Genomic DNA, 10,976 nt, shown 5'->3' with positions numbered 1-10,976 from the left:
AAATGATGTAAAGTGGTTTGTTAGTTAGACTAAAGTCCAAAGCCTAAAGCCATTATTCAGTTATCGCGACACTATCTTCTAAGATTTTACAGCGAAATCAATTTCTCTTTCCAACGTAGGAGACGAGATTATTTTCGATTAAGCACGCAGTCTTCTGAAATTTAGCAAAATAATGACTTCATTCTCATCAAACGGTAATTTATGAATTTTTTAAAGTTTTAAAGCGTTGCTTTGAAAAAATAAAGAGGGATTTAGCTCCTACTAGCCTAGTATGATGCCCGTACAATTATGCGTAATTATGGTCAGGCATTAAAAAAGGGGTTATAAAACTATTGACTTTACAAAAAGATATCTGACAACATCATTTGGAAAAATGGGTTCTAAGGGATCCTCCTGCCACCAGTTTGTGCAAATTGATAATTTTGCAGATTGATAGGCTCCTTCTATATGATAAAGACATGTTAAAAGGGACAAAGAATCTCTTAAGAAAAAACACAGATATTATTCAGTAACACAAATTATTTAAGTTTGAGGAAAGATTGGAATACTTAAATAAGTTATTTTCAAAATATACGGCTTAATCTTCCATTAATAATTGTAGGAGTTTCATATTTCCCAGGCTCTTTCTGTAGAATTCCAGGTTTGAGGTGTTTCTGCCAAGTTCCAAACAAGGAGAGGGGGTACGGCTGGTCATTAGTCATGGGATAAAAAGCCCCGTTTGTCACTAGACACGACTTTTGAATAAAGTTGGACAAAATTTCTTTTTAGTACTAAACGCAGGAGTTTTAGCGCTTCAAATACAAAATCAAGATGCCTTTGAGTTCTTAGTTGAAATGTAAAATTGAATAGCCTGTCACAGAACGTTTAATATGTTTTATCCTTTATCATTCCTAGACAAGACGTAACTATTAAGGGATATTTGATGGTCCAAGGAAAGAGCCAGGGCCCATTTTAAGAAATTTTCAATACCGCACATTCTTAAGAAATTTTCAATACCGCACATTCTTAAGAAATTTTCAATGCTGCACATTTATAATCATATTTTTTATAGGAAATTTTGTTGTTGCAATCAGTGCAAACCCCCGCAAACCCCAGTTATCTTAGCCATGCATGTGTAGCGAGGAGATTACCCGAATTTTGAACACGTGTTTAGGCAATGACGGAGAAATCACAAACAGATAGAAGATAATATACACAATCAATGATAACATTTCAAAACAGCAACAAAACAAACAGAAGATACAAAACCTGAATAGAAACATAGGCATTTATCTCTTGTAAACGGAGTCACTATCTCATGTTTTGTCTGGACAGTAAAACAAAAAAGTTATATTAGGCTCTTTATCTTTCTTTTAGTTAAGTTAAGTGAGCTTCTGCTAGATGCCCAGAGCATCATAGGGCAACTGATAAATTATTACTGAATGTTTTATCTTCGACAAGATCAAATTACGAAATTTACAGCAATGCTGACATTTACAGGAGATGTTTTGGTTTTGGTTCTGGGCATTTCGCTTTGTTTTAAGTTTTGATAAGAGAGTCTTTCCGATGGTTATACGAGAATCACAAATACATGAACTCTATATCGAAGTTACAAGGAAAATTCACATCTTGTGAACAAAGCAGGAATCTGGGATAGCCGCAAAAAGACATTTTCACAATTCCCAAAATTCAATACTGCACATTTTCGAAATCAATACTGTACGTTTTAAAATTAATACTGAACAAAGTTTGTAATACTGCACACTAAAATAGGCCCTGGAAGAGCATTATCATTCAAGAATGGGAAGAGCATTAACATCCCCAAATTACATAACAAAATATGGGCAACATTGGAAAAATCCTCTTTCCCCTAAATTATCATCTAATTTGCATCATTTATTGATCATTATGACCATAAACATTTGTGTTGAGCCCCCTCCCTCCATCTTTGATTAGGTAATATATGAACGTTCCCATACCCAACTGCCAACGCATCGATAATCTTATCCAGATACAGCCATTCTGAATGGAAAGAACATGGGATTGTACTCAGTTAATGCTTCAAAAGTGAGAACCCTTTCAGCTATTCGATATCAGGCATTTGAAATAATTCGTATTAGTCATAAGTGAAGAAACGAATTTGCGCTGGTCATAAGTCTTTGTTAGGAAAACCATTCAATAAATTATACAATTACGAGGAATTAGCCCCCAGGGGGGGGGGCACTCAGCACATAGACATACGGGGGGGGGGATACAACATGCACCTAGCAGCATTCCCTTCCCTCTACAACGCGTATAAATGCTTGATGACACTTAGCCGCACCCAAGTTTCCTTTGAAGGATTATTCAGCGCTACTGATAATTTCAAAAGAAGAGAAAACTTTCCACTTGATTACGAGCAAGTCATTGGCCAATTTGCTGATTCATTTGCACTTCTTTGAAAAGAGTTAAAACTCCGAGAATTTGAATAAGTTTTTATCTTGATTCTTAACTCTACATGGAATTTTAAAGCCTGTGTACACGAGAAGAAAGGTATGGATCCAATTGGGTCCAAATTTACGAATTAAAGTCGATATACTGCTGCTGTTTAGCGTATTGCTTTATTATCAATTTTTATTGAATCAATCGTATTCTAAGCCACATTTTTAGTGGGTGTGGCTCAATTTTTCCCGCCACGCCCTAAACAGGGCCCTTGAGTTTTCTAGCCACCCTGCGATTTTGACGCCAGACCGCCCCTTAGTGTGGTTTTGAAATAGTTTAAAAATATCAATGATTATATAAAATCAAAAATTGGTTACCATATTTAGATTCTGTTATTAATATCCAAGCATTCAATTATGACCTATTTTCGGCGTTTTCTAGAGTTTTGCCTAGACATTTCATAGCAGTTTCTGTAAACAAACAAAGAAAAAGTAACTAAATCACATATTTGTACAAATGTGTTAAGAAATTTATGCATTGAGTGGCTAAACATTGTTGCTGGATCCGTTTTAAAACAGATCAATCATTATTTTCTGGAATTTCGACGAGACAGAAAACACCTCAGCAAGCACCGCGACGGTAAATGCTTGGAATTTGCGAACGACGGCTTATTTTTCCAATATTAACATCAGTTCATAAATTTAAGTGCAATATAAGGCCAATCACCAAATTTCACATCGATATTCGAAAGAAAAGTGAACGAAATCAATCCTTACTTTTACCAAATTTATAGGGGCTCGGTATGGAGCAAGTTCCTTTTTGCCACTATTCAAAATGGCGGAAGTAAACAAATTTGCCTCATAGCGGACCTGTGAGTTAGCCATCTAGCGCCTTCGGCGCTTCTATATCATTGACTTTTAGCCAATCATTCGAAAATGAGGCTGGGACAACATTCGATCATGCGCGTTGCCTTGCAAGACTTTGACAATTTCAGCGGCTAAAATTGCCAAAGATTGTTATAAAAAATTTCCGGCAAGAAGCTCTTTCGACACCATGTCTAGTATAGCATTGGGAAGGCTGTCAGAGGAAAGAAAGGCCTGGAGGAAAGATCATCCGTTTGTATGTTTTTATTTTCAACAAATCATAACCATTTTCCATTCTTACAACGTACCTAATTGTTTTTGTGCTTGGCCTAGCCAAAGCAAGGCCTGGAGGGTGCCTCTCATGCAGTTTCCTGACAGCGTGTCCCATTCGTTTGAGTTCAGCAAAACATATTTCAATTCATCAATTATTGTTGATAAATTTTAAGGGGGTCTTAAACCTTTAGCTCTTTATCTCCTGGAGTTGTTTTTGTCAAAATAATAAAGTTCTGTCTTATGAAACACACTCGACTCATTATATTGGAATCTTTTAGGATTTGAACATTAGGCTCAGCAGGTTTATTCTCAGATATAGCATAAGGATGATTTGGTGTCAACTTGATACTATAAGCAGCCAAAAAGTTAAGAGCAGAAATTTTTTTCATGCATGCCCAAGGAACCAAATAAAGACAGGTCCACATTTTTAGTCAACTTGATTATGTATTACCACAATTATTTTGAATGTGTAAAACAGGACAATAGTGTCTTCAAAAGTTGTTAGACTCATTCTGTTGGGTGATAGATGATTTGTAAAAGCTGCTGAAGGAAAGAAGCTCCAAACGTATGCTGTTGAGGTTTACAACGTAGATGTATTGATTGAAACATTGCAGCCTGGCTGGAAACTTTTTTCTTGCATGGATAAGTTCACTTTGAAAAATTGGGACTGAATGCCCGAAATAATACATGCTTAGCTATTTTTAGATTAAATAATATGGTAAATGTTATTACAGGCCTGGCCGTAAGACTTTTAACAGGGGAGCAGTAAACAGCTCTCCTAGTAGTATTCAGGTGAGCTATAAGAATAGAAACAAAGGAAAAGTTTATTTCAAGGAGAGCAAATTTGCTTTTTAGAACAATTTAGGAGAGCAATCTGTAGCTCCCCTCCAGCATTTGAGGAGAGCCTGGAGGGGAGCAAGAGCTATGACTCCCCTCAAATGGCCAGGCCTGTTATTACGTCAGGAATTTTGTGCAGCAAATACAGATGTGTGCACATCAATATATTGCCTGCGTGCAACAAACTTTCAGTCTGGCATGGCAGTGTCAGCCCTGATCTGCTATTTTTTGAGAGAATGTATATAGAACCATGTTATAATTACAACAGTCATCTTTGAATAAAAGGTTGTTCAAACACATTTATTTATGTTATGTAGTTTCTGATAAACAAACTTATTTTTAATTGAAATTGTTTGTAACACTAGGTTCCCTCTGTATCGATAAAACATATGAAATTACACTAGCAACATGTTTTTTTCAATACAATAATACTCTTTTTTATAAGAACAATTTTAAGAGCACCTCAAAATTGGTCAAAAGTCAAGAGTAAATTAAGAACAAGCTAAGGTTGAGGTAATGTAAAATGCAATTTTGAAAAATGTTTTATCACATAAATGAAGAGTTTTAGCTATGTTTGTGTGCTTTTCATTGAACATTCAATCCTGGTGGCAAATGTAGTTTGTCTCACTCACTTTGTTGGCATATTAGGCCTCAACACCTCCCTAGAGTAAAGAAGCTAGCAATTCCACTGCTTACACCTTATTAATTTAAGAACAATAAAAGAAAAATCCAGCCTCAGATTTTATAAAAAATTAAGAACAGTCTGTCTGAATATAAACATAGAACATAAACTGAGTATTCAGTTGTATTTTTGATGAATGTCTGTTTATGTTACTTGATTATGACAAGAGGTTTGTTTGAAAGACCTTTAAGGAGAGTTTAGAATCAAAACAGATTGTCTAATGAAAACATTAACATATACTGTAAACACCAATGACTGTAAAAATTTGTTTTTCAAAATTAAAAGTAAAGTAGTTTGGCATTGTTTCAGGGATCAGGATAACATTAGTTGCAAAGTTTCCAACATGAAACAGCATGAATGGAGAACATGTTTTCAAAACCTATATCAAAATGAAAATGCAGCAAACAGAACATTATTGCCTCTTTAGATCACAAAGCATCAAACAAGCCAGACCCTACACAGTAGTTTATATGCATCCAGAGTTTGAGAAACGAAGGAAGTCATGAGAGCAATTGAGTATTTGGTCTCTTTAAACATCCCCTTTTCTGCACACACTGTTCTGGCAAATTTTGAATCACCAGCCTTTTTGTGCAAGAATTTCCAATTGCGCACAACAAAAAATTAATTGGCAGCAATATTTGCCAAGTGTGATTGATTGTTGAAATTATTTGCTTCTTCTGAAAACATATAGTTTTTCCTGATAATTTCCAAGTTTGAGGTGTTTCTTTTGCTAATACTTGAAGTTCTATAAGATCACATTGTCACCTTGTTGCTGCTTGTGATGGACTGGGGTTGCAAACCACATTCCTCTGAATCTTCAAATAACACCATCTATATGTTTAATTGTTGTTGTCAAAAATGAATTCTTGGAGGATAGTGAGAGTTTTTCAATTTATAATATCAGTGTACATTTCGTTTACAACACCAAGTATGTGCCATTGAATATCAGTCTCTATCCAATACAAATCAAATATGTCTGCATTGTGGTTACTTTATATTTAGAAAACAAAGATAAAAATAATGTATTTTAGATATCCATCTGTGTATCTGATATCCAGTAGTTGGCACTTCCTTATCCTGTTTATGCTACAAAAGTTCAATGCTGTAAGATTTGCACTCAAACAAGAGAACGCAACATTTTAAAATTATGGTTTCTCAGACTTTTTAATCATTTGGGACATGTAGACATATTTAACAAATTTTCCAACACTATGCAGATTTTGAAACAATTATAATGTTGATAGTGATGCAAATTCGAAGTTAATAATAGTTTACAATTATTTATGATTGATATAAGTTAAGAAGCATGAAAGATATTTGCCATGCCTTATAAAACATCGTGTTTTTAAGTCTGATATTGTAATATGTTGAATGATTTTGTAGGGGTTTGTTGCAAAGCCAGCCAAGAATGAAGATGGAACATTGAACATGATGCAATGGGAGTGCTGTATGATTTCTTTTTGCATTTGCCGGTTAAGATTACTTTAGCCAGTTAAGAGAACTGTTCTAGCAAATCAGGTTGTTTGACAGAATTTCTAACCCTCCTCCCATTCAAGCAACTAGGAGCTTATGATTAAAGTTTTAAACCCAGTTTTGGAAGCCAAGGTCAAAATTTTACTCTATCATCGTTTGAAAAGTTACAAATAAATTATGTAAAACTATTACCTAACAAAAACTATCATATATATGCTACATTACAAGATAGCAAGGACAAGCAATGTATCATGACATATAGTTAAATTAAGATTACAATTAATCTTTTGAAAGGCTGTTCTGATAATCAGTTATTAACTGTTCCAGCAAGTCTGTTGTTTTCTATGAAGGACACTGTCTATCTTTATTTAGTTCTGTGTGTCTTTGATTGATAATTATTTTTTAAAAGACCTTGCCAAAAATTAACAATTAATCGTTTTGTATTTCAGCAATACCAGGGAAAAAAGGAGTGAGTATGCTTTTGCCTAATAGTTTTTCTGGTTTTAATGTGCAGAAGTATCTCAAATCCAACTTTTGGCATTCCTAAAAACAACAACCTACAGGTATTCCGATAAAACATTTTTGTAATGGTTGTGTGTCAACCTAAAGAGTGATGGAAAGGGGATATACTATCCCTAGTGATTGGAGGAGAATATTGCATAAATGTTCCAACATAGTAATACTTTATTTGAATGTTCTTTGTCAATTTTTGCTGCTCTGGTAAGATTCTTTAAAATCTAGCAGATAAAGAACTGCAACATTCCTTTTTTTCAAAGATTCTGTGAGAACTGATTCCTTAATAGAAAGTAGCATGTTTCCTGATGATCTCACAATCCTGTAGAATTTTGTTCTGGTGACCATTAATTTAATAGAAATTGCATCACTATTACATTATCTATCAATCTATCTTGATAGCTCAAATAATGGCTAGCCACAAAGAAGACTGGAGTTTGGCAGTCTTAACCATATTTAGGTCATATTGACTGTTAGGTTTTTACAGTTTTTCCTCTTCTGCTCTTTTGTACTTCATAACCAGAGTGAAAGCTCAAATCAAGTTGCCTATTCATGCTGGTATAGATCATAGTTGCAATTTAAGGTATTAAGATGTAATTCTTTCCAGTAGACTAAAAGATAAGCTAGGGCTCAATTTCTGCCATAGCAGATTATCCAGTGCTATATTTAGCTAACTCTGAAAATTCTGCTGACTCTCAGGCACAGATTGTTTTTAACCGTAGTAGGGCATCTTCTATATGAAAAAACAGACCTTTGAGCAAACTGTAATTGAAATATAAGGTAATAATGCAGAATTCTTTAAAGATCAATTAAGAAGTTTTATTTTAATTTTCTCCTTTGCTATTTTAGACTCCTTGGGAAGGTGCAACATACAAATTAAAGATAACCTTCAAAGACGATTATCCATCAACACCACCAAAATGTATGTCTGTCTTGATTATTCAGCCGTCAGTGTCTGCTAGCACAGATTTATCCAAGACTCTGCATTCAATTTGCCTTTTCTGTACCAGAATACTTAAGAGATCACGTAGCCATTGAGGGAATGGCTGTCCGCTAGTGCCAATTCAGGGCTTAATAGCCAGTTCTCTGGTTTTTCTTTTATCAATCAAAAAACCTTTAAGAAACAAAGCAGGACCCCTTCATGGCTATAGCAGGGCCCTTTCACGTTTTATAGCATTTTTATGCAGTTAATACCAGAGTGCAATAAACTTTTTGTAGATTGCCAAGGCTGGCCATTTTCAAACTACGTGAAATTTTTAAAATAGAGAATTTTCCCTCGTTTGCCAGTGATCGTTTAGTTTGTAGTCTTTTGAATATAATAAGTACTGCTCAACTAACAAGAGAGACTGCTGCAATGTTACTATTTTGGCAAATTAACGTTGACATTTTCTGGTGAAGTGTTGTAGATAATTTTTTTACAGTACACTGAAAAAAGACTCGTATACTAGTGTTGGATGAGCTAAATACGACAAAAAACCTGGTCTTATTTGTCAAAAATTATAATCAATAGAAGGCATTTCGAAGAGAAAGAAAATATTTTCCTTGAACTATATTTAATGCGAATATGAGTGTAATTTCGCTGTCAACTTCACCGAATACCAGACACATATTATTTGAAACGGCTGCAACACGAGGAATGAGAAGTAATTTCCTCTTTTATTATGAAATCAAAGTTTTTCAAGAATTTATTTTATTTTTAGGTAAATTTGACCCTCCGTTATTTCACCCAAATATTTATCCATCCGGAACGGTATGCTTGTCGCTGTTAGACGAAGACAAAGACTGGAGGCCTGCTGTCACTATAAAGCAAATTTTACTTGGAATCCAGGACTTGCTAAACGACCCAAACATCCGGGATCCAGCACAGGCAGAAGCATACTCCATTTTCTGGTAAGTAGATTGATCTTGATAAAGCTATGCATTTAGGAAGCATTAGACCAGATGAAGCCATAGCCAGCGTTAGACAAGATGAAGCCAAAAGTTGTGAACAAAGAACGGTTATTCTTTTATCACAGCAAAATGTGGTAATTTTTTGCGCAAAAAGAAAACAAAGCAAAGCAAAACAAAACAAAACAAAACAATGACAGTATTTTTTGTTGAAAATACGGTATTATGAGAATGGCTCTGCTACTGTAACCTGCTACTGCTTTTCTGTTCTCTGGCAGTCAAATCTATAATCTGAGTTAATTGTATGTAATATTTAGTCTTAACGAGAATTGAAACATGTACTCCTGACTGGTTTTTATCTAGAACCTTTTTTCTTAACCTTTATTAGCTAAAGCCAGGCGTATAGCAGTTAAGAAAACACTTAAGAACTTGAATCGCACATGTTTCTATTTAAAAGAATTGTCCATTAGCCAGACTCTTATTTCTTTCTTTTAGCCAAAACAGACAAGAATACGAAAAGCGAGTGCGACAGCAAGCTAAGAGATTTGCTACAGTGTAATGAAAGATCAAAGCGAGGCCAACCTCAGTTTCTACTTCGACTAAACGGCATACCTTCAGTTGAATTAGACAAATATTTTACCTTGATGGATACCTTATTATCAGCATTTTCATCATTTCTGACAATGCCAGGGTAAACTTGAACGACAAAAATGTGTAAATTTTCCCATGTTAACTAAAGTATGACAGAACTTTATATTGATTGGGATTTTTGCCATTTGACTGTTGAAGCTACTTGTCAGTTTTAAAGGATGAATTCTTGGGTGACTTTTTGTTATGTTGATCTTGAAAACCAGTTGTTTTAGAATGTGTTATTTAAATCTCGTGTACTTGAAATAATTTAACGGTGTATTTCACCTTTATCCGTGTTATCTTGGTAAAATTGCATTTTGAGCCTTCTCAATGATTTCAATACCCTTCGTTCAACTCGAATTATTATCACTTAAAACAGACTTCAAAGATAAAGTAAAGGGTCAATATTATCTAAAATTTCATATTCACGTTAAATTTTCTCACTTTGGCTCATTAAAATCGTTTGTTTCAGATTTGTCCATTGTTCTCTTTGTTCGCCCTTGTTTCTTTTCAATTTACAATGAAATTTCATTTAGGCTCTTTCGGTGCAACAATTTACTTATTATTGGCTGTAGTAGGTAGTTATATTATTGTGATAATATATCTTATTTTATTGTCAGATCATCCGCATTTTCATCGCAATGTAATTCATCTAAGTGAATAATCAATCTAGAAAGTTCCATCCAGATTTCAAGCTGCCTGTTTAATTTTACTTGGTCTGAGAACCATGTCTAACAGCCCGTAAAGAATTGAGCCCGGAGTCGTCAAATGCAGGCAAGGCCGTCGCGAGGCAAGCCTCATTGGGAAGGGAGGGGGGGTGTGAACCACAAATTTACCCGATTAAAAAATTATTGCCTGGAATTTTTTATTTGCTATCACAAACCTCTGCAATACATTTTGTCAATCTAACTCTGTATGATAATAACAGACTTTCCTAAAAGTCTTGTCAAATCTATATATTGGGACAGGCAAAATATAAAGTTACATGATTGCCGCCGAAGGAGAAGGAAGTTTTCGAATTTTGATGCTTCTAGTTCCCTGGAAAATGCACTCTTTTAATCAAATTTCACTAAAGCATTCCTCCTAATCCTATTGAAAATTATTATTTTTTTGCAAAAAATTTCGCCGTGGTCTTGAAAAATACCAGGTTGTCAGTTTCTTATAAATTTAGATCCCTCTTTCCATCTTAGCGTGCCTTTTGAATGTTAAGAAAAATCTGGAGCTCATAGTGAATTGCAGTTGACGCTTCTACTGATAAACTTTAGGAGAAATGGACGCAAGGCACAAATTTACCTAAAGAGGGCCTGGATTTTTAGATTTATTGCCAACAAGCAATCTTCAAATCATTAGTTTGTTTACCTTCATTCATATCAAGGAATATCATATTTAACCAACGGAGTAATTACCTTTGCTTGATC

The 10,976-nt window shown here is 34.6% G+C and overlaps 1 protein-coding gene across 1 annotated transcript; it reads left to right on the top strand.

Annotated features, from left to right (window-relative positions):
• Positions 1-3,360: 3,360 nt before the first annotated feature.
• On the top strand, positions 3,361-10,030 carry LOC135691724 (SUMO-conjugating enzyme UBC9-B). Its single transcript, XM_065209680.2, has 6 exons — positions 3,361-3,519; positions 6,439-6,502; positions 6,978-6,997; positions 7,891-7,963; positions 8,742-8,931; positions 9,424-10,030. Exons 1-6 carry the CDS (start codon positions 3,454-3,456, stop codon positions 9,485-9,487), a joined length of 477 nt encoding a protein of 158 aa, XP_065065752.1. The 5' UTR covers positions 3,361-3,453; the 3' UTR covers positions 9,488-10,030.
• Positions 10,031-10,976: the final 946 nt, after the last annotated feature.

Source organism: Rhopilema esculentum, chromosome 13 (assembly GCF_057945365.1).
Source record: "Rhopilema esculentum isolate cy_ngs chromosome 13, ASM5794536v1, whole genome shotgun sequence".
Classification (NCBI taxonomy): Eukaryota; Metazoa; Cnidaria; class Scyphozoa; order Rhizostomeae; family Rhizostomatidae; genus Rhopilema; species Rhopilema esculentum.
Note: the sequence above shows the minus strand (reverse complement) of the source record. Positions and strands in the feature narration are given on the sequence as shown.

What these genes read in the sequence shown, in the direction of transcription:
- LOC135691724 (XM_065209680.2), top strand. Translation starts at nt 3,454, where the DNA reads ATGTCTAGTATAGCATTGGGAAGGCTGTCAGAGGAAAGAAAGGCCTGG. An exon ending in CATGATGCAATGGGAGTGCT is followed by an intron (nt 6,503 to 6,977) that starts GTATGATTTCTT and finishes TTTGTATTTCAG; the next exon opens with CAATACCAGGGAAAAAAGGA. An exon ending in GAAGCATACTCCATTTTCTG is followed by an intron (nt 8,932 to 9,423) that starts GTAAGTAGATTG and finishes TCTTTCTTTTAG; the next exon opens with CCAAAACAGACAAGAATACG.